Source organism: Dicentrarchus labrax, unplaced genomic scaffold, assembly GCF_905237075.1.
Source record: "Dicentrarchus labrax unplaced genomic scaffold, dlabrax2021, whole genome shotgun sequence".
In the NCBI taxonomy this organism is placed as follows: domain Eukaryota; kingdom Metazoa; phylum Chordata; class Actinopteri; family Moronidae; genus Dicentrarchus; species Dicentrarchus labrax.
The window spans coordinates 1,254,170-1,280,076 of record NW_026136717.1 but is presented as its reverse complement, the minus strand read 5'-3'; the positions used below and the strand labels follow the sequence as shown (position 1 = coordinate 1,280,076).

The window sequence follows — 25,907 nt, the reverse complement described above, 5'->3', positions numbered from 1 at the left end:
GTAATGAACTTACTGTTTTGTTTTTTCAGGTGCTGATTGAGAAGGAATGGATCAGTTTTGGGCACAAGTTTGCCTCAGTAAGTGACATCTTCATAACTCCTGTCTCTAGCTTTGGGGTGGCTACATGTTTTGACAAATAAAGGCAGGTCTCGCCTAGATAAAAATAAATATAATTAAAGCTGCAAGCAGCGATGGACGGGACCTCGCACTCCACGCAGGGCATGCTGCGGCCGCGTAACGTGCCGTCGTAACACGTGCAGACCACGACATGAAAATCTCACGTAAATCAGCTCAAAATCGCCATGCAGCACTTACTTCCTGTTGCCACTAGGTGGCACTATCACTGTGTGTTCAGGGCGGGACTCTTATCAGACATGTGAAGTTTGGAGCCGATTGGACAATGTACACTCAAGTTATAGCGAATTCGTGTTTCGTGGCGATACATAAAAATTTCCTGCCACGCCACAGACCCGCCCCCTCACCACAGTCAACACATATCATCAACAATGTGTTTTGCATTTCATAAGTAAATTACAGCTGGATCTGATAATCCTGCTAGGAGAAGAACATGAAACCACTTTCACCACTAGGTGGCGCTCTCACTTTTACTGAATATTATCACATAGACGTGTTCAGGGTGGGACTCTTATCAAACATGTGAAGCCATGAGCACCAAAGTATGAAAGGAATGAGTCATAATTGATATGTCATTTAATAGTTTAAGTTATATTCATACTGGTTTAAATTTGATAGTATTTCTTCCATCTTTGCTGAGAAAGAGTTTTGTGTAGGGATGTCCCAATCTGATCTCAACGATCCGTATCGGCGCAGATCAAGGCATTTTTTAACAGATCCGTATCAGCTATATTGAGCTATATTGATCTGATCTTTGGTTTTATGACAGCTGTTTTTACTCACAAAGCTTTCATTCTTTCCTCCACTCTGCTCTGTGTGTGAGAGAGAGCAGAGTGGAAAGAGCGATAGAGATCTGACACAACCATACTCAACACGCCACTGGAAGTGCACAACAAAAAACCAATAAGAGTAATTCATTCATATAATCTGTAAAAGATGTAGAGGTAACTCAGGTAAAGGCTGTACCGAAGCACCAAACACTGGAGAGAGAAACTCCCTCCAGAAAGCAACAAGGAACAAAAATAAGAGGGTTTGTTATTATATACTTTATTTTTGTAAAAAATGTATTTAAAAAAAATACTGCATTAATGCAATGTGGAGCTATTCAATTGTAAAACATAGGATTGTTTTTTTCCAACTTTAATATACTTGAAGTGTGTGATGTGCACTGTATTATCTGCAAAAAATACAAATAGCCTACCGGATCCGGACTCTGCAGATTATCAAAATTAAATGACTTGGATCGGGGACTAAAAGAACATGATCAGGACATCTCTAGTTTTGTGCAAAAGGAGATAAAGGCCACCAAGTTTACCTTCTTGTTAACCATTTGGTGTGTGTGTGTGTGTGTGTGTGTGTGTGTGTGTGTGTGTGTGTGTGTGTGTGTGTGTGTGTGTGTGTGTGTGTGTGTGTGTGTGTGTGTGTGTGTGTGTGTGTGTGTGTGTGTGTGTGTGTGTGTGTGTGTGTGTCGTGTGTGTGTGTGTGTGTGTGTGTGTGCGCGTGTGTGCGCGTGTGTGCGCGTGCGTGTAGAGGATAGGTCACGGTGACAAGAACCATGCAGATCAGGACAGATCCCCCATCTTTGTTCAGTTCATCGACTGTGTATGGCAGATGACCAAACAGGTATGTTGAATCACCAAGCCGCACTCATGTGGGAATGTAACCTTGCTGGCATTTATTACATCATTTGTCACATGCTAGCTAGAAAAAAAAAACTGATTCGATGACATCGCATCAATGTGATCATAATTCTGCTGTATCTCATGTTGTAAATGGTCACATCATCAAAGCCACTTTTGCTAAAACGCAGACAGTGACAGGAGGCAGTGACACAGAGGATTAATGAGACCAGCATAGACAGCATAATACCGACGTAGAAGTGTGTGTGTGGTGTCATTTGCATGGGATTTAACACAGTAAATGGCCGCCTGTAACTCTGAGTCAGCTCTTCTCCAATCAGACGCTGCACATTTCTTAACATATGCGAGCTGCTGCCTTCAGATGTCTGCAGGGATTTGATGTACTGAAGGAGAAGCTTTTCATACAGCATAAAGCGTCTGTGGACAATAGAATCACTCATTCATTCATGATCAATGCAGAATGATTTACAGACCAGTTCCTGCTTTAAACACATGCTGATTTAAACACATCTAGTGGCTGGAGGCTTGTAATTAGAATGGTTTACGCTAGTATTTAGTTTGCTCTTAATAAAATCACAAAAGTGGCAGCTAAGTGAGTCCAGTCACATATGTGGACTACAGTGCTCAGTCCACATAGCAGGAAGGTGTTTCCTGATGTAAGGTGACTGAGGCCATCTCTGATCTGTAACCGGTCTCTCCTCTCAGTTTCCTACAGCCTTTGAGTTTAATGAGCGCCTCCTGCTGACAATCCTGGATCATCTGTATAGCTGTCGCTTTGGGACTTTCCTGTACAACTGTGAGAGCGCACGAGACCAGCACGTAAGAATTGACATAAACCACCTCCTGCTCTAAGTTGTCCTACAACATGCATGCAAGCATGCTTTGACTGCACAGCGCATTTCAGCTTTAAACATCTCACACCCTCTCTGTTGTGCAGGACGTGAGGTCGAAGACGGTGTCATTGTGGTCTCTGGTCAACAGTAAGATGGACATTTATTTAAACCCCTTCTACACCCCGGAGTCCGGCAGGGTCCTCTACCCGGTCGCCAGCATGCGCCACCTAGAGCTCTGGGTAACATACTACATCCGCTGGAACCCACGCATACGACAGCAGGTAGGACTGCCAGTGTGTTTGTTATAATATACTGTGACCTGGGCTGCGTTACTAAGCCACATTATTCATTGTGATTGTGATTATTCATCTGTTGCTTTGTAGTAATGGTAAATGGTAAATGGACCTGTACTTCTATAGTGCCTTTCTAGTCTTCCGACCACTCAAAGCACTTTTACACTACGTGCCACCTTCACCCTTTCACACACATTCACTCAGTGATGGCAAAGTCCATTGAACAGAAACTAACTCATTCATACACCGATGCACGGCAGCAATTTGGGTTCAGTATTTTGCTCAAGGATACTTCGCCATGTGGCACCAGGAGCCGGGGATCGAACTAACAACCTTCCGATTAGGGGACGACCCGCTCTGCCTCTGAGCCACAGCCGCCTCTAATAATAATAAGTAATATGATTCATTGCACATTAGTTTCAGGATATGCACTGCTACAATATCAGATACAATTATAAGGGCTTTAAGGTGGCTCCAGCATTATTACCTGGCTTATTGTGAATACCAATGCCTGAATACACTTGTGTTTAACCAAACCACAAGCAGCCACACACTTCTTGTTTCTTTCTCTCATTTCTTAACATTGCTCTTTATTTGGCTTTCGTATAAGGCTGCAACTAACGATTAGGGTTGGTTACTGTTTTTGTCTGATGCCAGTGCTAAAATTATGCTTTTAAAACCGCACTGGTGCCTAAACGGTGCCTGAACTGATACTTTGACGACAAAATTAAAGAACATTTTTGTTGTTGAGGCAAATTTGAACTTGAAATTGAACTGTTAACACAGTTTAAAGTATACATATATAAATATAAATAAATACAAATAACAAATTATACCCCAACTGTTATATCCCAACAAAATTAAACACTAAATAACAGTGTGTGTGTGTGTGTGTGTGTGTGTGTGTGTGTGTGTGTGTGTGTGTGTGTGTGTGTGTGTGTGTGTGTGTGTGTGTGTTCCTGTGTGTGCGTGTGTGTTCCTGTGTGTGTTCCTGTGTGTGTTCCTGTGTGTGTGTGTTCGTGTTCTAGCAGCAGAGTCCGGTGGAGCAGCGCTACAAGGAGCTGTTGGCCCTCAGAGACGAGTACTTGAAGAAGCTGGAGGAGCTGCAGCTGTCCGACTCCTCCCCTTCCTCACGTCTGGCTAACAGCCCCACCCCCAACACCCCCTCCTCCACCTCCTCCACACCATCACAGCAATACACACACCTACAGACTCCCCTCTGAGGGCTGGTGTGACACACACACACTCACATACTTGTTGACTTGCACTTATGTCGTCTACACTCTGATTTCTGTCTCTCACACACGCAGGGAATTAAATAGTATTGTGCAGTTCTAACTGTGGATAACAAAGAATGCTAATAAGATTTAGATTTGATGGTTAATTCTAACACCATAGTGGTGATGATGGTGATTTATGCAATATGTCACAGTAAAGCCTTTTCTACACAGACACTCATCATACAGTGAAGCCTTAAAGACATTGAGTGGCTTTCAGTCCAAGGGCTTGAACACACAGGACAGGCAGTGGATCTATGTACTGGCAGCAGAGCAGAGCTGAAGGTGTATGGTTTCTCTGAACGTCAGAAAGCCTCAGGAAAACATGCTTTTTGATCGGATTACCACCAAACCACATACTACCACCAGTCATTTACTGTTTGGCCGAAAAAGGTGTGTCTTAACCTTGTGAATTGTGGCGTGACAAAATAATCTCCAGACAAAGCCAGTGCTTCAACCTGGAGTTACAGCTTCATTTTGCTGCCTCCAGTGCAATGACACATCCAGGACACAAATTTACAAAAACTCTGATTGGCTTACCATGATCTTCTTACCTTAACCAATCAAACTATTTGTGCTTAAATGGGTAACTTTAAAAAAAAAAAAAAAAAAAACGTTTTGTCATATTTTCTTAAACTCTGACTATATCCTGACAGTAACGTGAGACAGATAATCACCATTCTCTCTGATTGTTTGTGGTGTCGTTCAGGCCCGGTGTATTCTTACCATTGACAGTATATATAATGGACAGAGCTTCCGGGTCTGAAAAGTGAAGTCGACCCGCAAGTGTCTTAAACCTGCATTCTATGTAAATTCCAGCAGGTGGCAGCACGGTTGGCTGCACTAACACAGTGATCCCATTCACTTGAATGGAGAATGAGCCGACTTGACACTTCCTTTATTGGCTCAGTAAACAGGTTCCTGATGAGTTTAGGATCTCAGTCACCTTTTGATTGGCAGGTCACTCTCAGCGATTCTGTCCAGAGCAGCATACAAAACTCTGATCAAACTGTCAAACTAGGCAGTGCTGATCAAATATGAAGCTAGATTCTGTTACTGCGTTGACTATTATACTATTATACTCGCTTAAAATCTTTCAGAAACTGAAACTATTTTAGTGTACTGTTTAGCTGTAATAATATAATATGTGTGACCAGGCGAGCCGCCAATGAGCGTCGATCAACTCGCAGTACGTCACGTCCGCTGGCTCGTGCTGGCTCCGTTTTACTGTCATGGCTTCAAAACGGTTCTCCACAAACCAATGGGTGACGTCATGATAGGTTCACACTTGATTCTTACACATGCCATTAGGCACACTAGGAGAAGCCAGAGGAACCTGATTTTATCGCAGATTATCTATGTACTGCTGTAAGGATATAGTGAAAGTTTCAGTAAATATGATAAACGTTACTTACCTACTGCATCTTTAAGACATATATTTAAATAGTCTTGGAACAATAATGTGTTTTTAGTAGTACATAAGAATAGCAGTTGAAATGTACAAAGGAAAAGAGAGAAAATCCCTAGGCTTGCCCTGTCATGAGTCAAGACACTGGCAGAGAAAAATCAACAGTAGAAACGATACATTTTCTTGGAAACATTTTACAGTTAGATGTCAGAACACAGCTCAGTGACACAGCTCCTTCCTATGTCCTGCTATACACATACCACTGCTGTCCTGCGTGTAATCAAGATGTTGTACAATTATCACTTTTCATCCTTCTTCCTACTTGCTGCACTGCTGCTGAGTATTTCCCTGTCCCTCAAAGAGTTGATCAGAACTGCTGCAGAGCTCATGCAGTGGAGCCGGAGGCTGGGAGCTTCTACAGTGTGTATATATCAGGTGTGTCAGATTGGGATGGATTATTTGTTGCTTATCACCTGAGGGTGAGAGCTATCCCCGTTGCTTACATTTCGCCACTGCTATCAGCTAAGCTCTCCTCAGCAGTATTTTAAGCTAAGCTACGGCACTTACAGCAAATCCAGTTCTGTTTGGTCAGAATTAATAAGTAGTTTTGTGAATGCAGCTTTGATACGGTTTGAAATATATTTCAGGTGCTCAAGATAGTATATGGGATTGAAGTGGTGCTTGCCTCTGATCTTGGATCGCCCTATTGTACCTTTATGCTCTCACTAACCAGGATGGACAAATCAGCCCAGGTCAATGATGGCCTTACCTTGCCAAGATGTTTGTAAACCAGCACACAGACTTAGGGACAGTGAGCAGAAATAAACCAGTTCACTCTCCCCCTTAAATACAACTTTTTGTAAATCAGACTGTTTCTAGATACTATATCCACCCTCACTGCAAAGTCCAATGTGGAAACCCATACACGATCTCAAGTACATGTGCCTTTTGGACATTGTTGGCTTTGTATGGTAGAGTATTTTTTCCCTACATTCCCCCCCTCCCCCGTTTTTTTATTCCTAACAAGGGGGGGGGGGACGGACCCAAACCCCACCCATTAAGAAGCCCCCCCCCCCCCGCCCACCCCCCCCACACCCAATTGAATACAATGTGGGGCCGTTTTTTCCATTTCCATTTACATTAGCCAGTTATCGGATTGGTTTAGATCGGAGTTTCCCAAACTCTGGAGGCTTGAAGCCCAAACTTCAGCAAAACTCCAAAGCCGACCCCCCATTGCATCTTGCGTCATGGACGTATACACGCTCAAAAAAACAATCGGGCCATGTATTTGATCAGCACATTAGAATTATCTTAGTAATAAATGAATCTATTGTGTTTAAGTTCATTGAATGATTGCTTTATGAATGTTTGACATGATTCAAAGACAATTTAGATGAATGAAATCAACACATTGGTCTAATGAGAAATTATTATTTTTTTGTTTTAAGTTAAACTCAAAAGTTATTGTTTGAACTTACTAAATTAAATCATGGAACGTATTTTATGTAATTAAATGACTTTCTTTTACTGAGGTTTTTAGTTGTGTAATGTTACAACTGTAAAATTAGTTGGACCAACCCTATTAAATTAAAGTTAGACCCAAACCTAGTGAGTAGGTTGATTCAACCTCACTAAGTTAAGTTGACTCAGCTTAAGTAAATTGAGTTGGACCAACATAATTGCTTAATGCTGTAAGAAAACCATTTAATCCTGTGGAAATACTTTCCATGATATAAGTTCATTCAGAGTTATTTGTTTGACTGCATACATACATAAATACTGACTAGTAGATGGCTCATTGCACAGAATAACTATTTAACAATTTATTTAATAGTAGCAAAGGTTCCAATGGAACCATGAACCCTACAGTGAAAAGTTAAAGTAAGTAAGTGAACAAAAAGTAGTTAAAGTTACTACTGCTTTACTATCATGCTACTTTCGTTGCCTTGGTTACACACTAGGAAAGTTGGTGCATAGATGTAAGCAATCTAACCACCCTAGCCAGTTAATGTCAAATGCTTAGTCATTTTGATGCATTTTAATCCTCTGGCTCCTCCTAGTGCTCATATTGGCATTTGCAAGAATCCACTGGGACCAACCAAAACAACCATACGCTTTGCGTCTTGGTTGTTTTCGTTCAGGCCCGGTGGATTCTTGCAAATGCCATTAGGAGCACTAGGAGGAGCCAGAGGAACCTGAGTTTTTTCACAGATTATCAGTCTCGTGTTCTACTGTCAGGGTATAAAGTATTTATAATAATAAATAACCCCCAACTACAGCACAAAATATAACGTCATCAGCACCAGGACGGACGCCAAATAAAAGACCAAGAAGCGAGGAGGGCACATCAAAAAACCCGAAACAAAAAACACACAGGACATTTTCAAAGGCCAACGAGGCACGCCACACACCCCTCAACACACACCAAAAAAGCCATCAGCACCATTTACACACCAATTTAACAACCGAAAACCCAGGACAGTATCACAAAAACCCAAACAAAACCACAAAAGGCCAAAACAAATTTTAAAGAAAAAGCCACTCCGATGAGGTAGGGTCCAAGAGCTTAGACGCCCCACATTATACAGCCTATTGATTTCGACATGTCGTAAAACCGCGGGCTGATGTATTTTTTCCTTATTTTTTAATATTTTTTTTTTATATTATTTTCTACAAATTCTTTTTATTTTTTTTTTTAATTTTTTTTTATTTTTTATAAAATTATTTTCCCTTTTTTTTTTTTTCCTTCTCCTGGGTTTTTTTTTTTTTTTTTTTTTTTTTTTTTTTGGGGGGGTTTGAGGGAGCTTTGTGAAATTTTTTTTTAATTTTTTTTTTAATTTTACTTATATTTTTTTTTTTTTTTTTTATTTCTTTTTTTTTAAGATTTATTCTTTTTTTTTATAAAGGGTGTTTATGAAGGTTATGGAAAGGGGTGGAGGGTGGGTGGAAATAAGGTTTATAATTAATAAAAAAAAGTATTTTATTTTTTTTTTTTTTTTTATTTAAAAAAAAATTTTTTTTTTTTTTTTTTTTTTTTTTTTTTTATTTTTTTTTTATTTTTTTTTTTTTTTTTTTTTTTGTATTATTTAATTTTTTTTTTTTTTTTTTTGTGGTGGTGTGGGATGGGGTGAATTTTGTGAATTTATTTTTATGTTTTTTTTTTGTTTTTTAATATTTTTTAAAAAAAATGGGGGGGAGGGGGGGTGTCTTTTTAGGGGGGGTTCACCCCTTTTTCCGGAAGCGGGGTTTTTTTTTTTTTTTTTTTGAGAAAAATTTTGGGTATGTATTTTTTTTTTTTTTTAATCGGGATTTCCCCCCCCTTTTCCCCCCCCTTGTCTGTTTTCTTTGTGGGAATGTATTTTTTATTTTATTAGCTTATCTAACTCCCATATAATTTATTTTAAAAAACATAAATTCTTAAATTATTATAAAAAAAAAAAAAATATTCTTCTTTCATTCGGCCAATAATACGTTTCAGCAAATATGACAACACATTCTTTTTAAAAGTGCCTACTGCAGCAAAGTCAAAATGATGACTTTTTTACTTAATATCTCATAATCTGTAATTTCCATAATTTTACCTTTTGCTTTCTGACTCAAATGGACTTTTGAAAATTGGATCCTCCAATAAGAAGACATGAAAGCCAACCTGTCCAAAAAGCACATGCTTTTATAGTTGTCTCTTTGGGTTTTGGTGCTGTCATAGAGCTGGTGTCTACAGAGCAGTTGCGCAGAGTCAAACTCAGGACATCATATGGACGTGTGTGTGTGTGTGTGTGTGTGTGTGTGTGTGTGTGTGTGTGTGTGTGTGTGTGTGTGTGTGTGTGTGTGTGTGTGTGTGTGTGTGTGTGTGTGTGTGTGTGTGTGTGTGTGTGTGTGTGTGTGTGTGTGTGTGTGTGTGTGTGTGTGTGTGTGTGTGGATAAAAGAGGAATGTTGGAACAGAATCAAATTTCTTTATCTTGACAGTGGAGTTGAGGGTTTCAAGAAATAGCCTGATCTGAGGATTTTGCTAACTCAAAAGGCTCCCATTTTGGTTAGTTTGAACACAGTTGACACAAACTCAGACAGAAAAATAATGGCCAGCATGCTGCTAAAACATAAATATATGTACTGTATCATTCAGCCTGTCAAAATGATGACAGGACTGTTTATTACAATCGATCTTGAGTTCTCTGTCACCACATTTGTTTAGTCAGTCTAATGATTCTCCTCAGTCTCTGGCACTTTATTTCAATGTAAGCCACTTAAATAACTGCGGCTTTATTACTTGAGTGCTGTACTTTCACATCATAATCCATCAAATGCTGATTTGTGAGTTATTTTGGCAGTGTCAGTTGTGGGGTCAGTCACTGAAAACAAGGGGGAAAAGCATTAAAAGGAGCTCCAGACCTGGTCCTGGGTGCAGTTTAGCTTTAACTCGGCAACAGTGCTGCGCTCTGGCTTCAAATCCAAGGGAAACTGCTCAGAATATTTTGTTCAAACTAATACAGGGTAGATGGACCGCTACTGTAGATCAAGTCCACCTGGCTCTATATTTGTAACAGTTTGTTCTTTGGAGAGGTTCCATTGCCAGTGGATTCAGAGATCTAAATCAGCATTTTCTCAAATTTCTCAAAATTGGATTTTTATTCAATTACGGAAGTATTTTTCAAAGTATGTTACTCTAGGCAGACTATTTTAAAGATAAAATTGCAATGTGTGAGGAGCTGGATTTCCCCACTGTAAATATGCAGCTATAATGGCCTGACCTCCTTCACAAATGAATATCGTGTTGCAGTACCGAGGCACTCCTATTGGACACGATGCTGACAGAGCAGTTCCCTTACCTTAGTGAATTTATATATACAGGAAAAATTTTCATTTCAATGTGGCACATCTGCGGTCTGTCTGAATGGGTTAAGGCAGCCAACCTTTCTCCTGACCTATCTTGAACTCAGATCGGACCATTGACTATATATTAAGATGGGTGACATGACAGCTCCCCAGAAATGAAGACAAAATTGTGGCTGGCTGCAGTATAGCTAATAATCCCTGCCCCCTCCATGTTAGCAAATGGGACTTAAAGTAGTATATGTCAAAGAGCTTTTTTTTTTAATGTTTCTTACCAAAACTCTTTGCATGATGTACATGCCCACTGTTGATGAAAACATTGTGGGCTGGTTCACTAGATAGCACCATGGTTCCAAGAATTTTGAACAGAACCGGTTCGAGGACCAGGGCTAATTGGTCGAACCCCCCTGGAGCCCATGCTACCCAAAATATCTCTGTACACTCTGCTTCTCTACAACATCCTTGAATTCCTAAATAAGAAACCTTCCTAGTGAAATAGAATTCTGTGTCAAGAAGGCTCGGAAAAGCCAGCTTAGACTCTAATACATTGCCCCTCAGTGTGTTCAACTCATTGGCTTTTAAGCAAGTCGGAAGTAACGGTGCATTGAGACGATGCATTTTATGTACAGTGTGACAGTTTCAGTTGTAAATAAGTTGCAATAAGTCATTTTGCGAAGTGTGTCAGGTCATGTCCAGATTTGTGCCTTGATTCTTGTGAGAATCACCTTCACCTCTTCAGAGAGACGTACTCTAGCTGTCCAGGGTCATGTTTGAGATTGACTGCTCCAATAGTTCAAGGTTCCAAAGGAATAAAGACTTGCGTGGTTTGGGAGAATGCCATGCTGTTATTTATAGGTCTGTGCCAGTGTGAGGTGGGAGGAAGTGGGCGGTTACAGCAGGCATTCCTCAAGTAACTACAGACCGCAGAAGACAGGGCAGTCCTAGTTACCTTCCCCTGTGTTAAAAGAAGCCTCAGTTTGTCCCCTCCAAATCCTACACTGTGTGAATCAGTAATAGATCATTTTCTACATCTTTGAAGGACTCTGTTGGCCCTTGTTGTCAAAATGCACAGCCAGATGAGAGTTCCATCAGTGCATTTAGTACAGAGATACAGAAGGTCCAAGGTGAGTAAAGAGTAAACACTCTAGCTTAGTGGAAAGCTCCTGCCTGAACTGAAGTCCGACCACTTCTGTAACTTTCGGAAACTGACATTCCACTTTTACACTATGGCAAAGCCCGTCGAACGGAAACGCATTCATACATACACAGCATCGAGAGCAATTTGGGGTTCAGTATCTTGCTCAAGGATACTTCGACATGTGGCAGGAGGAGCCGGGGATTGAACCAACAACCTTCCCATTAGTGGACGACCCGCTCTGCCTCTGATCCACATCCGCCCTATTCAACACTGAATATCTTTCTGAAGAGACTGTCTGAAAATGTGCTCTGTTGCCATATTTATTACGTCTCCCGTTTCTCTGTGAATGCTGGTTTTTCACTCCGCCTTCCAGTGTGGACGTTCAGAACTCCTAACTGACTGAACTGTTTTGAAAACTGCAGGCACTTTTAAAAAATGCTCGTGGAGATTGGATGAACCATTTGTCTATCATGGGCAAACTTCAACAAACCATATAATGTAGGCAAACTCTTACCGAAACCAGTCGGGAGAAGAGCGAAGACATCTTCGTCATTAAAGTCAGGCAACGTTATCACAGCAAAAAGTCTAAATGAAATTTTGGCGTTTCATTGAGGTTAAGGAGAGAATGGGACTTGGGCTACCTGCAGTCAGATCTCAAACAAGACTCATTTCTAAGTGTAGGTGGGTCAGAGTGGGAAGATTAACCTAATTCTTATGTTTAAGAAGAGGTGAATTAACGTAGGTTCTACCAAACGGATACTTGACAAGTGTTTGACGTCCTTGATGAAAGGTTTGATCTCACTGAGGAGGATTGTCCGTAAAACAACAGAGTTGGAAAAGAAGTGACAGCAACATAAAAAGTGTGCATTGGTTGGGTGGTTGTGTTTTTAGGGAAAAACAGATGAAAATCTATTTTTTTTATTTTTGACTTTGTACAAGCACCATGATGTAATTACCTCAATCAAAACATATTTTACTGCCTAAAGTTCTATTGTTGTAAAATACAATTATTTTATGTAGTGTAAAATCTTACAGTTTTATAAAGAGGAAAGTAATGTTGGTTCAGAAATTGTTGGTATAAATTGTGGATTTCTGCTCCATTGGTTAAATTTTGTTTTATTTTTGAGGGCATTTTTTGGGTTTGTACTCACTGACCCAGGATAATGAAAAGACAGAAGCTTCTAGATTGTGTTCACTTGTCACAAACCTTGACATCTTCCTCTCAGTTCTCTGATGGATCTTTTAGCTTTTAGATGTTGGCTCTGTGGTGATGAATCTGAGAAGTACTGTCATTGTCCATTTCAGTTTGACTCTTTCATTAATGTAGGGGGTTGTAGTTTGAGGGGTTTTGTGTCATAATATAGCCTGCTTTTTTAATAAAGACACATGAAATGTGTTTCAGGATCTTTTTGGCATCAACAAGGGAAGGTAAAATCGGAATACATTTCAAATATATTTCTTTTAATCATGTTATATCCTCTCCACAGCTTGTTGGATGCTCCTGTTATGTAAATATTACTGATTAAATTAATTTAAGGATTTCTGACTTCTTGTCTGTGTTGTTTATTCAATTATTTTGAACAGTTATACAATTATTGGTATTTGTCTTGCTTTTCAAGTTGTCCTTTCTTTCTATATAAACACATTATGCCATACTAAAGATGCTGTAAAATGTATAAGCAATGCATTTTGGTGAGAAATCTTAATATTAGATTTTTTTTTTTTTGCATAATTTAAGTATTTGGGATGCACAAAATGTTTAAAAGATGATTTCTTTTCCTCAAAATAGTTTTTTTTATAACCTGTCCTTTGCAATCTTTTCCACAAAAAACGCTACAGTCTCACCTTTGCAGGTCTCCCAGAGGCCTGGTGATCTTTTGTGGCAGAAATGCAGAATGGAGTGACACAGGATATAGGCTGATCATGTGGTCACACAGTTTAAAATCTTTACTGCTTCACTTAGTGCTCTGTGTTCTAGCTGAAAATTAGAAGATGTCCCTGTCCCCCACACATGAAATATTTGAAATGAACATAAAAATATTTTAAATAAAACATAGATTTCTAAAACATATACTTAAAGCTACAGTATGTAACTTTTATAAAAAATAACTTTTTGTCATATTTGCTGAAACTTTCATTAATCCTGACAGTAGAACATGAGACAGATAATCTCTGAAACAATCAGGTCCCTCTGGCTCCTGATGCTCCTAATGGCATTTGCAAGAATCCACTGGGCCTGAATGAAAACAACCAATCAGAGCCAAGTCCGGCTCGGTGGATGAGGAGTCTTCCAGTAAAGAAGGATCAATCTCCATGCTTAAGTATATTTTTGAAGTCACCCTCTCAACCCTGGCTCTATGTATTTTGTTCTGTATTTAATTCAATTGTATTTGTATAGCACCAATTCACAACAGTTATATAACATTTATCTCATACTCTTGTCAAACAGTAGGTCTAGACCGTAATCCTAATGAAATGGTAGGGAGAAAGACAGAGACAAAGATGCACAGCATCAGCAGTGACTCTACTAATAGAAATGACTAATAATAATGATGACAGCGATGAAAACAGTCATTCGTCAGTCGGTGAGGTCTTGTGCTTTCTCGTCTCACAGGTTCTCATGGATCCTGGTGGAGCCTCCTGCCATGGTCCTGCTTGACTGCCATTCCTAATATCACTGATATTAGTGTTATTATTATTATAAGTATTATTATTGCTACGGTTACTGTTGTTGCTGTTGTCCCTGCTCGTTGTCATGTTCATCATCATCAGTCACTACTATTAGTGTAGTTGTTGCTACTGTTGTTGCTGTGCACCTCTGTCTCTCTCTCTCTCTCAATTCAATTCAATTCAAATGGCTTTATTGGCATGACGTAACACTGTACATATTGCCAAAGCAAGCGTTTGGAATTTAAAATAATAATAGTAACAATAAAGGAAAACAATATTTACAACAAATTAATTATAATCTATACTGTTGGTAATACTGTAACTATGATTGACTCAATCACAGTTACAATCAATCAATCTCAGTCAATAAGTAATTAATTACAATCAATTAAAACAGTAGTAAAGTAACTATAGTTAAAACAAGTAGTCTGTTGTCAATATAACAGTAATAACAAATTATATAATATATATAATTATATATATATAAAATATACATTTATCTGAGTATCCACTGGTTGTCCTCAGTTTGGGGCATTAGGAGACATATTTTGCTGCAAAAATTTGACTTTTTGGCATTTCTCCCAGTAAATAGGAGAGTTCCTGTGTGTCTGCTAATAATTCGAATTCGGGGTATATTTGGGAAATGTTTGCGAATTGTTTTTCTCTTAAAGTTTTGAATTTAGGGCATGAGATTAGAAAATGCAGCTCTGTCTCTACCTGTCCTCTGTCACACTGGGAGCAGAGTCTCTCCTCTTCTGGTAGCCAGTTCTGTCTGTGGCGACCCTTTTCTATGGCCAGGCTGTGTTCACTCAGTCTGTACATTGTCAACATTGTTCTTAATTTAGGACATTTTATTGTGCTCAGGTAATTTGCCAGTTTGAATTCTCTTTTTAGGGTCAGATAACATTGTAATTTACTTTGTGTTTTGGTCGTTTCTTTCCAGTATTCAATATATTTTTCTTTTTGCTTGTTGATAATTTGGTTTGGTCTGATTGAGTTGGTGTTGCTGTCCTGAGGCTGTTGGGGACATGTTACTGCAGAGAGCCTCAGGACCAGCTGGCTGAGGGGACTCTTCTCTGGTTTCAGCTCCTGGTATGTTAGGGCTTTGTGATGGTATGTCTGGGGGTTAACTGATTTTAAGTGATTGTAAAATTTAATTGATCTTTTCTGTATTTTTAGTAGGAGGGGGTATTGGCCGAGCTCTGCTTTGCACAGATTATTTGGTGTTTTTCTCTGCACCTGCAGGATGCTCTTACAGAACTCAGTGTGGAAAGATTCTATGATTGTTTTGTCCCATTTGTCAAATTCATTATTTAGTTTTGGTCCCCAGATTTCGTTGCCATATAGAATTATTGGTTCTAGTACAAACTGGAAAATTTTAAACCAGATTTGGATTGGAATATAGATTTTAATGTTTCTCTTTATTGCATAGAAAGCTCTCCTTGCTTTGTCCCTCAGATCTTTCACAGGCATGTTGAGGTTTCCTGTGTATGTAATGTTGAGGCCAAGGTAAGTGTAGTTTTTTTGTATGTTGTAATTTAGTGGTGTCTAAATAGAAATTGTGTGTAACCTGATTTCTGTATTGTTTCTGAAAGATCATTATCTTAGTTTTTGCTGTGTTTACTGTCAGGGCCCAGGTCTGACAAAATCTCTGCAGGAGATTAAGGTGCTGCTGCAAACCTTCTTTAGTAGGTGAAAGCAACACTAAGTCATCTGTATATAGCAGACCTCTGATCTCTGTGTCGTTCAGGGTGAGGCCAGGTGCCGTGGAACGCTCTAGTTGGTTCACTAACTCATTGATATAAAGATTGAAGAGAATTGGACTGAGATTGCATCCCTGCCTGACTCCCCGGCCCTGGGAGAAGAACGCTGTTTGTTTGTTTCCAATCTTTACGGCACATTCACTTTTTGTATACATGTTCTTAATCAGATCATATGTTTTTCCTCCAATGCCACTTTCAAGTAGCCTATAGAAAAGGCCCTCGTGCCAGATGGAATCAAAGGCTTTTTTGAAGTAAACGGAACATGCATATACCTTTCTTTTCTTAATTTTTAATTCTTGATCAATTAAAGTCTGGAGGGTAAATATATGGTCCATTGTGCGGCAATTTGGCAAGAAACCGAATTTGGCATTTATACAGAATATTGTGGTCATCAAGAAAGTTGACAAGTCGTTTATTGATGATGTTGCAGAATATTTTTCCCTGGTTACTGGAGACACATATTCCTCTGTAGTTATTTGGATCATATTTATTTCCGGATTTATGAGTTGGGGTTATTAAACCTTTGTTCCAGATGTTTGGAAAAGCTCCAGTTGACAGAATAGTATTGAATAGTTTTAGTATAGCCAATCTGATTTTATGGTCTGAGTATTTGATCATTTCGTTGAGGATTCCATCATGGATTACCATAAGCCTTTTTTCCTTTCAGGGACTGGATGACTTCTGTTAATTCTTGTTCTGTTACTGGGTAATCTAGAGGGTTTTGGTTGTTTTTTATCACCGCCTCCAGAGTTTTCCATTTTGTGAATATCTTGTACTGATCATCATTTTTTGTAATATTACTGTATAATTCACTAAAGTGATTAATCCAAATATTTCCATCTTGGATCGCCAATTCATCCTGCTGGGTTTTGTTTAGGTTGTTCCATTTCTCCCAGAAGTGGTTGGATTCGAGGGATTCCTCAATTTCACAGAGCTGGTTCTTGCTGTGTTGTTCTTTCTTTGTTTTTAGGGTGTACTTGTATTGTTTCAGAGTGGCCTCATATTGACAGCGTATGTTGTGGTTATCTGGGTCTCTATGCTTTTCATTTGATAATTTCCTTAAAGTTTTCCTTAGGTTTTTGCATTCAGTGTCAAACCATTTGTTATTGTTCATTTGTTTAGATTTTGGTTTGGAGGCTTTCAAATTAGACAATAGAGCCAAATGAGGAAAAATTGAATGGATTTTGTCCACAGCAGAATTTACACCAGAATTATTATGGGGAAATGTTTCAGTTAGAAATAAATGAGTTCAATCATATATGTTTTGATTTTTCCAGTGCCTTTAGGTACGCCCCCATGCTGTCAGGGGTCCATCTGTATGAGTATGTGCTGTTAAACAGTTCACAGGCACTAGGGGCTCCAGAGTTAGACTGGGCCCTTTTCAGATAGATTGTGATTTTGCTGTGGTCTGAGAGGGGTGTGAGGGGGCTGACTGTGAAAGCTCTGAGAGACATTGGATCTAGATCTGTAATGAAATAATCTACCGTACTACTGCCAAGAGCTGAGCTGTAAGTGTAGCGACCCAGAGAGTCCCCTCGTAGCCTGCCATTGACTATGTACAGACCCAGTGTACGGCAGAGCTGTAAAAGCTGCATACCGCTTGTATTAGTAAGCTTGTCAAAGCTCTTTCTAGTAGGACATTCAGGGAGGGGGAAGCAGGTGCTTCCAGGTAAGTGTTTGTCTCCCTGGGTGTTCATAGTGTCAGCTCTTTCCCCTGTTCGAGCGTTCAAGTCCCCACAGAGTAATACATTTCCCATGGTTTTATAATGGTTAATTTCCTCAAGTAAATATATAAAAAAAGAAAATATCTGGGTTGTAGTAGGGGGATTCTGATGGAGGTATATAGATGGCACACATGTAGACATGTTGCTCAGCACAAATAATCTTTTCGTTAATTTTCAACCATATATAAGATTCTTCTTTTTTAATAACTGTGATGGACTGGCTCAGTTCTGATTTACACCATATAATCATGCCTCCTGAATCTCTGCCTTGGGTTACTGTGGGATGTTTTGTTGATGGTATAATAATCTCAGTGTAGCCGTGAGGACGACCAGTGGAAACATCTTCTCTGCACCATGTCTCCTGTAAAACTATGATGTCAGAGTCTTTTAACTCTCTATTAAAATCTGAATTTCTGCTCTTTAAACCAAAAGCTGATGATCTCAGACCTTGAATGTTCCAACATGTTATTGTAAACGATTTCATCTCTAAGTGCGATCCATTCAAAAATTAGACAAACACCTTAAAAGAAAAATAATAATAATAAACTATTAAATTTAATTTAAAAAAATAATAAGACGAAAAGAGGTAAAGTAATAAAATATTAAACTTTGACATTTTAGAGTGTATCATGTGTGAAATCCTGTTAAGAATTGTCCTTATATTACTATTCATTTAAAATGATATACAACATGTTAAACTATTAATTATTGTGGTGTCTCTGCTCTTCCACCATGTAGCTACATGAGGCGAGAGCAGAGCAGGTTTAGCATGTGTAATATTTCTATGAGTTCACCAGAGGGGGGGGCTGTGGTTCTTCTCACCGCTGCAGCATAGTTCAGCCCAATAGGCTGCTGCTCCTGTAGTCTTGCTTCTGCTGTTGGGAGGAGGGGGGGTATAGGACCTCTCCTCAGAGAGTCGCCAGTCTGTCCTGTTGGGACCTTAAGTCGTTGGTGCCTGTATGGATGATGATGTGGCTAGGTGAGCCTAGCTCAGGCACTGTTAACAGCTCCAGGGCTCTCCTGGTGTTGGGGCACCAGATCTTCTCTGTTCTGTGTCTTGGAAATAAGGTCTTTTCATCCAGGAACTTTCTATTAGAGTCCATAAGGAGGATGTGTCTGTGTGTGCCTGTGTGTGTTTGTTCAGTTTCAGCTGTTGGGTCTGGATGTGGAGCTGTGGTGGTGGTTTCAGGTCTGGAGCTCCTAGTTGGAGGCTGGCTAGAGGACGGGCTTTGGAAAGGTGCAGGGGTGTGACTGGCGTCTTGGCTTGGGATGTGTGTATGGAGGAAGCTGGTTGATACAGGGGGGGGATTAGAGTCTGCACCAGGCTGGGTGAGAGGGGGTGAGTCCGCGAGGAAAGGGCCCTGTTGTACTTCAGCAGGTGTAGTGGGAGTTTGGCTGGATGTGGTCTGGGTCTGAAAGGTGAGCACAGGGGGTTGTGTGGAGTTCAGTCTGGCTTGTAGACTGAGCCCTGTTCTGTCCCTCTCATGTAGCTCTTCTCTCAGAGTAGCCAACTCAGTTCTGCAGTTGTCTCTGTCCTTCCTAAGTTCCTTCACCTCCTCACTGAGATGGTCCAGCTGTCTTCTCTGACGAGCTAGTTCTTGTTGAAACTCTCTCAGCTGTGAGTTGACATTGTTCTGTTCTTTCTTGGCCTGGAAGTCACTGACAGTAAGTAGGCTGCTGTTGGTCCAGCTGCTCTCTGATCTGAACCAGTTCTATTTCCATCTGGGAGAAGTGTTCTCTCATGATTTCCAGGGCCTCAGAGTGCTGTAGCAGGGGAAGATCAGTGTCAGCATCTGCAGGCTGTCTGTCTGGAGCAGGGACAGAACAGGGGGGTTTGGCTCCCAGGACTGGAGCGATGCTTGTGAGGATCTCCTTTTCCTTCTCAGCACTCAGTCTCAAAGCAGGAAAGTCGAGTTCAAACTGTCACAGGTCGCCTTGTATCATGGCAGTTCCATTTTTGAACAGGTTTACTGTTATTCTGGTGGTGTCAGAGTCATTCTCTTCGAGTACACTTATTTTCCATCCATTACAAATACCTGTTCTCTTTATTGCTGGGTAATGAGAGCTGAACACATTCAGCCAGGCGACTGGTTCATCAGTCCAGAAGATTAAATTGCAGGACCTTCCATCTTTGTGATGGTCCAGCAATAGGATGTCTGGTCTTTCTCGAAATATTGTTTGTTTATATTTTCCTTTTGCAGTTTTGCTTTTGATAGCTGGGGGATGTTCAATGGCTTCAGAGTGTGTAGACATCATGATACAGCTGTTGATCTTCGAGGTTCTGTGTTTGTGTTTAAAACAGCACTACTGCTGTTATTGATGCCGTTGCTAGGTAACCACAGTCCAGTGTTAGCTTGTTAGCTATTAGCTTGAGTGTTTCAGTTGGGACTTGTTTTATAGTAACTTAATAAATGCAAAAACTTACTGATTTCAGTGTCCAGTAGTTTGCTGTTACTTGCTTTAGTCTCCCCTGTCCTCTTCTTTGTTTGTTTCTCTTCAGCTTGATGCTCTGTTTCTGAGCTCTGTTTTCTGAGCTCCTTCTTCCACCTGTATCTTTTTCCCTTCTTTCTTTCTCCTTCTTTCTCCTTCTTTTTCCTCTTTTTCTCTCTTCTGTGGTATTGTTGTCACTCCTTTTGCATTTTCCTCATAAAAAGTCGGTGTTTATCCAATTTTTGGACTGAAAACAAGCATTTTGTTTAGCAGCAAGCCATAAACATGACTTCTGTATACAAATACATTCTCTCTCTCTCTCTTTCTCTCTCTCTCTCTCTCTCTCTCTCTCTCTCTCTCTCACCCCAACTGGTCCAGACAGACGACCACCCACCTAGAGCCGAAGGATCTGTCCTAGGTTTCTGCCTTTTAACAGGCAGTTTTTCCTTGCCCTTGTCCCCAAGGTCTTGCTCATGGTGGTACTGTTGGGTCTCTGTAAATAATGTTATAAAGAGTTCGGTCTAGACCTGCTCTATTTGAAAAGTGTCCTGAGATAACTTCTGTTATGAATTGGCGCTATACAAATAAAACTGAATTGAACAATGGTAAATGATGAATAATGATGATGCTTGCTTGTAATTTAGCTAACTGATTAATTTGATCAGGCCTGATTGATTCATATAATTGGGTATCATCTGCATAACAATGAAAGTTAATGGAGTGATTCCTAATAATGTTGCCTAAAGGAGGCATACTATACAGTGTAAAGTGAATAGAATTGATCCAAGAACAGAACTTTGTGGAACTCTGTGACTAACTTTAGTGTGCATGGAGGACACATCGTTAACATGTACAAACTGAGATCAATATGTAGGCTATGTGCTGCTGTTGTTTACCTGAATGTTTGTACATTACAAGATAAGATAAGATAAGATAGACTTTATTGATCTCACTGGGGAAATTCTCTCGCTACAGCAGCTCCAGATACAACACAACAGATAAGAAAATACACATTACATATATAATTTCTTTATGGAATAAATAAATAAACAATATAATAAAAAATAGAAAGAAACAGAATAAGAGTAACATGTACACTATATACAGCTTTTTATATACAGATGTGGTAGTGGCATTGTGTAGAAATAAATCTAATTGCACAGGATAAAATATATACAGCAGTGTAGTTTAGAGGAAGTATAGGCTATAGATATAGGGCTAATATTAGGTCTAATATTAATAATATGCACCTAAGGAATTGTGTGTATATATATACTCATACTCATACATATACTCATATGCACAGTACCAGGATTAAATTGTGCAAAAGGTGACTGTGTTGGCAGATCTTACAGAGACAAACAGTGCTGCATTATGTTGTTGCTGAGTTAAAGAGATAAGATAACCCTTTAACAATCCCCGAAGTAAAATGAAACACAGGAGGAGTACAGGTAGGCTAAAGGTACAAACCAAACCAGGATAAAAAGAATAAATAAAAATAAGATGAATTAAGATAAGCAGAACACTGGACAGCTGGCCCTAAAAATCTGCACTGGACTTTCCCGTTGTTAATAAATGTAATGACATGATACAGCTGAAGATGTCACAGTGCGCTGCCTCCTTCCTCTCATCCTCTCATCTGTGTCATAAATGGGCGGAGCTCCAGAGCGAGGAAGAGATGAGACTGAGAGCCCGTCACAAGGAAGCACAAACCAGATGAGTCCTCCAAACAGCCATTAATAAACACATTACAAAAACAGACCTGAGCCCTAACGGGACAGAGAGGTCGGATACTGGAATCAACCCAATTTCATCCTCACATCGGAGGAAGCAGCTCGCCTCCGCCCCCGCTGACCCACACAGTGAACAGTCCTCTGGCAGATGGAGAAACAGGCCGGAGGTGCCGGGGGGGCAGACGGAGCAGGCCCGAACAGAAAGCCCTGGGTCTCGCCGAACTGCGGACCAGCCGCGGGTGAAAGCCTGGAAAGGTGAGTTTGTATTGTGAGGATGTGTCAGACGTCGGCGTGAAACGTTGTTCATTTGGGGTTGGCTTTTTTTTTTTTTTTCACACTATGTAATTTCCTTTGAAATATTAAGCTACACATAACATTTCCTGAATTAAGACGACCATCTCTTTAATTCGGCGTAGATTCAATAAATAAAGCAGGACTTATTTCACTAAAACCTTAACTTTTAAAACTGCTTCCAGAGTATTGTCCGTATGAGTGAGGCGACATGATATTGGCAGCTTTCTGGCTGGAGTTCGGCGGGGCGGTACAGTACAGTATCTATGATACAGTAGCTAACGGTGAATATGCTATAAGCTTGTCTAAGAAAAATGATAGACTGCATGTGTTGTTGGACGGAACTATATGGTCCTCCACTGGGTTCACACACAGCTCATAGCAAGCGTTAGCTCCGTAAAACAGGCCTAGCTTTAAGCTAACAGTTGTACGTTACAGGAGCTACCGCTAATGCACGGCACAGTGAGCAGGGGCGGAGCAAATACATGTTGATGGGGTGTCCAGAGGGTGGCATGGAGACTTTAATGGGTGGCAATCACATAGGCCTGTATCAGTACTTGCTTGGTAAAGCCCCCAAATACAGATATTTTTATTTGGAAATATTATAATATTTATATTATAATCTTATATATTACATTGAATATAAATATCTACAGTGGTATTATATATCCAAATCTTTAGACATTTTTAATTTTTCATTGAATTTAAAGCTATAATATGTAACAATTCTGCATTAACTTGTCTATAAATGCATACAGCGTCAAATTTCTTGTTGCTGTGGATGATAAATAGATGCACAATAATGTTAATTGTATGTGCATTTTATTCAGGTAACGCTGCATTTCACCGGTCGCCTGTCAATGGCGTCATATCCCCTTATCTTAAGTTATCAGAGAAACAAGCTGAGCTAACGTTAGCAGCAGCTCGGCACACAGCCCCTCCGGGACGTCCTTTGTCAGCAGCGTGGGAGAAACAGTGATTTTTAAGGTGGAACTGCTTTATTCAGTGTTTTTAGCAGTTTTAGTTAGCCTGTCCATTTGTTTTGGAGAGGAGGAGACCTCTGTGGATAATTGGGCTTCCAGTAGAAACCTCCTGAACCATGAACACTGAAGGAATCCTAACTGGGAGAAGCTGACTGCAATGACGACAAAGGTGGTGTAAACAACAACTCCCATGATCCCACGCTACTTTACCACGTCATTAAAATTTAATCAAAATAATTGCATGCAATTTTACATAATTACATATTGTACATTTAAACCTACACATTTACTTATCTAAAATGTGTTTAATCACAGTTAAGCTGCCAATAATTAAACTTCTCGCAGATTTTTCACAACAAAAGCACACCAGAAAAGGGTGGGATATGCCCTGTCAGCCACTAAAAGGCTTTTATGGGCGACGTCTGTGCAGGAAGAGTTGATTTTCATTGAGTTAGTCAATTTTAGAAGCAATTTTAAAAAGATGCCAAAGTTAAAGGAATTGGGCAAAAGCATGTTGTTAGAGTTTTAGTGAACAGCTTTTCACTCGTCTTTTTGTGTTCAGTCCAACAGGTTCTCATGTAGAGTGGTGTAAACAGCTGATAGCAGCCACCATCTCCAGTCAGATCTCAGGAGTAGTCCCACCTGACATTGTCAACAGGGATAACAAGGTAGCTAACTCACTCACACACACACACACACACACACACACACACACACACACACCACTGATACTGCTGACAGTATTCTCATCAGTTTGTGTTTTGTAACTGATAGGCTATGAGAAGACCAGATTTCATGGTAAGACTGGCAGAAATGGTGACCTGTATGTGCTATATATGCACTCCAGTGTGTGGGCAGAGCTGTGTGCGTTACTATATGTGTGTGTGCACTGCACCACAGCTGTTGTCGTTGTTTAGATAAGCTACTGTTGAGCTGCTGTAAGGTTCCTCTTCTGCTTATGTCTGTCAGCCTGCTTCCCAAAGCTTCGCTGTCCTCAACCAAAGACAGTATGAAAACCCAACTTGTCCTCCAACTAGTCTATTGGTTTGATGTAGTAGGTAGAAGTTTAACGTTATGTGTATTCATTCTGATCCCTCTTGTAGAGGACATCCAGTTCAGTAAGCAACATTGTTTGGTTTAGTACACAAACATAAAACTACAGAATATCCCCCTCATTTTCATTTTATCAGAGCTGCTGAATTTCAGGTGCACCAGTGCGACCTCTGAAAATGACCAGTGGTTGCACCCTTGAGCCCTGGCAGTATATAGATAATAAATCCCAGAATCATGGCTAAAGGGTTTTGTTTTATTCGTCCAGGTTTGGAGATATGTGTTCAATCCAGTACAATGGAGGAGAATGGTAGTACTGTCCCTGACTAAAGATTTTCCTAGTGGATTTGTAGATAAAGCCAGTAGTTGACTAGTAGTTGCACGTCAACAGCTGCCTGTTAAATGCTAACGGAAAACATTCAGTACATTTATTTCATTTAAGTCTTCAAAATACGGAATAAATAACTTCCAACTTCACAAAAACAAATATTGGCAGACTAATTGGTATGATGGATGATGGCTAATATTACCAGTTACTTACAAATTAACTCGCTACAAACCTCTTCCAACGTTTCATGTCTCTCCTGTTGCTGCCTGAACCCGCTGTGTCTTCATCCCTGGAGTCAGAGCTCTGGTCGGAGCTGCTGGAAATCAAATCGGCCTCTGTTAAGGCTGTGAGCCTATTTCAGTGGCAGTCCAGATCCTTGGCAGTATCTCCTGCTTGGTCCCCCCGTTCCTATGCTACAGACAGCTAATAGGACCATTAACTAGCTAGTTGCAGCAGCTAGTACAGCTAGCATATGCAACAGTAGTCCAGTAAGTGACTCCCTGTGTTAGAAGAGAAAAGGTCTGTGTTGCAACAATCCTCTGATACTTTAGTCCCAGTGACAAGGTGCAGCTCTTGGATGGAGTTTAATTTTGGTTTTGCTTTTCCTTTGACTATCAGACTGATGAAAAGTGTGTCACCTATTAGGGGGCAGCCCTAGTGTATGGAATATAATCTGTGGTGTTTACACAGTTACCTTTAAAACAAATCATTACTAGGGCTGTCAAACGATTAAAATATTAAATCGCGATTAATCGTATTAATGTCATAGTTAACTCGCAATTAATCGCACATTTTTATCTTTTCTAAATGTCCCTTCTTTTTGTCCCATTATTCTTTCTCATTTTAATGCTCTTATCAACATGGAAAAGTGGATCGGCTTGCTTTGTGCAAATGTTGTTTTTATTGAAAACAACATTGGCATATACTGTAGTGTTCAGTTTCACACTAACATTCTCACTTGGAGCAAATAATCTCTCACACAATGTAACACTGTCCATCAATAAAAGGGTGAAAACACACAAACAGCCCCTTCAACAGCCCTTTCTAAGGGATCAAAACAGGGTGTCTCGCGCTCGCCATCCACTCAAAACGTAACGTCTACTACTCTTAAACAAGTGTGTGCGGCGTGCCTGTTGTTTTGTTTCCGGTCTAGCTAGATCCGGTGTGGTGTTGTAGTTTTTCTAACGTTACTAGTAAAAACTACAAAGTGTGCTAGGCCAAAAAGAACCTTAATCTCGCGATAAAAAAATTTACGCCGTTAAAATGGGTTTGCGTTAACGCCGTTAATAACGGTAGCAGGTACCCTGTAACAGGTAGTTACAGGTAACAGGTACCCTGTGGAATGACACACAGCTGTTGAATATGAATAAGGATTTTTTC

The 25,907-nt window shown here is 40.0% G+C and overlaps 2 protein-coding genes and 1 long non-coding RNA gene across 11 annotated transcripts in view; 2 read left to right on the top strand and 1 right to left on the bottom strand.

Annotated features, from left to right (window-relative positions):
• mtm1 (myotubularin 1) overlaps positions 1 to 6,453 on the top strand; it is a 30,026-nt gene extending 23,573 nt beyond the window's left edge. For 2 of the 3 annotated variants that reach the window (XM_051375213.1, XM_051375214.1), the window contains exons 12-16: positions 30 to 77; positions 1,666 to 1,758; positions 2,481 to 2,594; positions 2,713 to 2,889; positions 3,930 to 6,453. In XM_051375213.1, coding sequence (XP_051231173.1) covers positions 30 to 77; positions 1,666 to 1,758; positions 2,481 to 2,594; positions 2,713 to 2,889; positions 3,930 to 4,124 — 627 coding nt within the window. In that variant the 3' untranslated portion in view covers positions 4,125 to 6,453. The remainder of the gene's footprint in view (positions 1 to 29; positions 78 to 1,665; positions 1,759 to 2,480; positions 2,595 to 2,712; positions 2,890 to 3,929) is intronic. The other variant, XM_051375216.1, reaches the window with a different exon arrangement.
• The window catches only part of LOC127349486 (uncharacterized), a 228,663-nt gene that overhangs the window by 196,803 nt on the left and 5,953 nt on the right, over positions 1 to 25,907 (bottom strand). The gene's annotated exons all lie outside the window — the stretch shown is intronic.
• Positions 21,803 to 25,907, top strand: part of mtmr1a (myotubularin related protein 1a) — a 29,743-nt gene continuing 25,638 nt past the window's right edge. For 3 of the 7 annotated variants that reach the window (XM_051375199.1, XM_051429597.1, XM_051375197.1), the window contains exons 1-3: positions 21,803 to 22,130; positions 23,712 to 23,817; positions 23,924 to 23,947. In XM_051375199.1, the coding sequence (XP_051231159.1) occupies positions 22,024 to 22,130; positions 23,712 to 23,817; positions 23,924 to 23,947 (237 nt within the window). In that variant the 5' untranslated portion in view covers positions 21,803 to 22,023. Of the gene's footprint in view, positions 23,319 to 23,711; positions 23,818 to 23,923; positions 23,948 to 25,907 lie in introns of all 7 variants that reach the window. The other 4 variants (XM_051375200.1, XM_051429598.1, XM_051375198.1 and 1 more) reach the window with 2 other exon arrangements.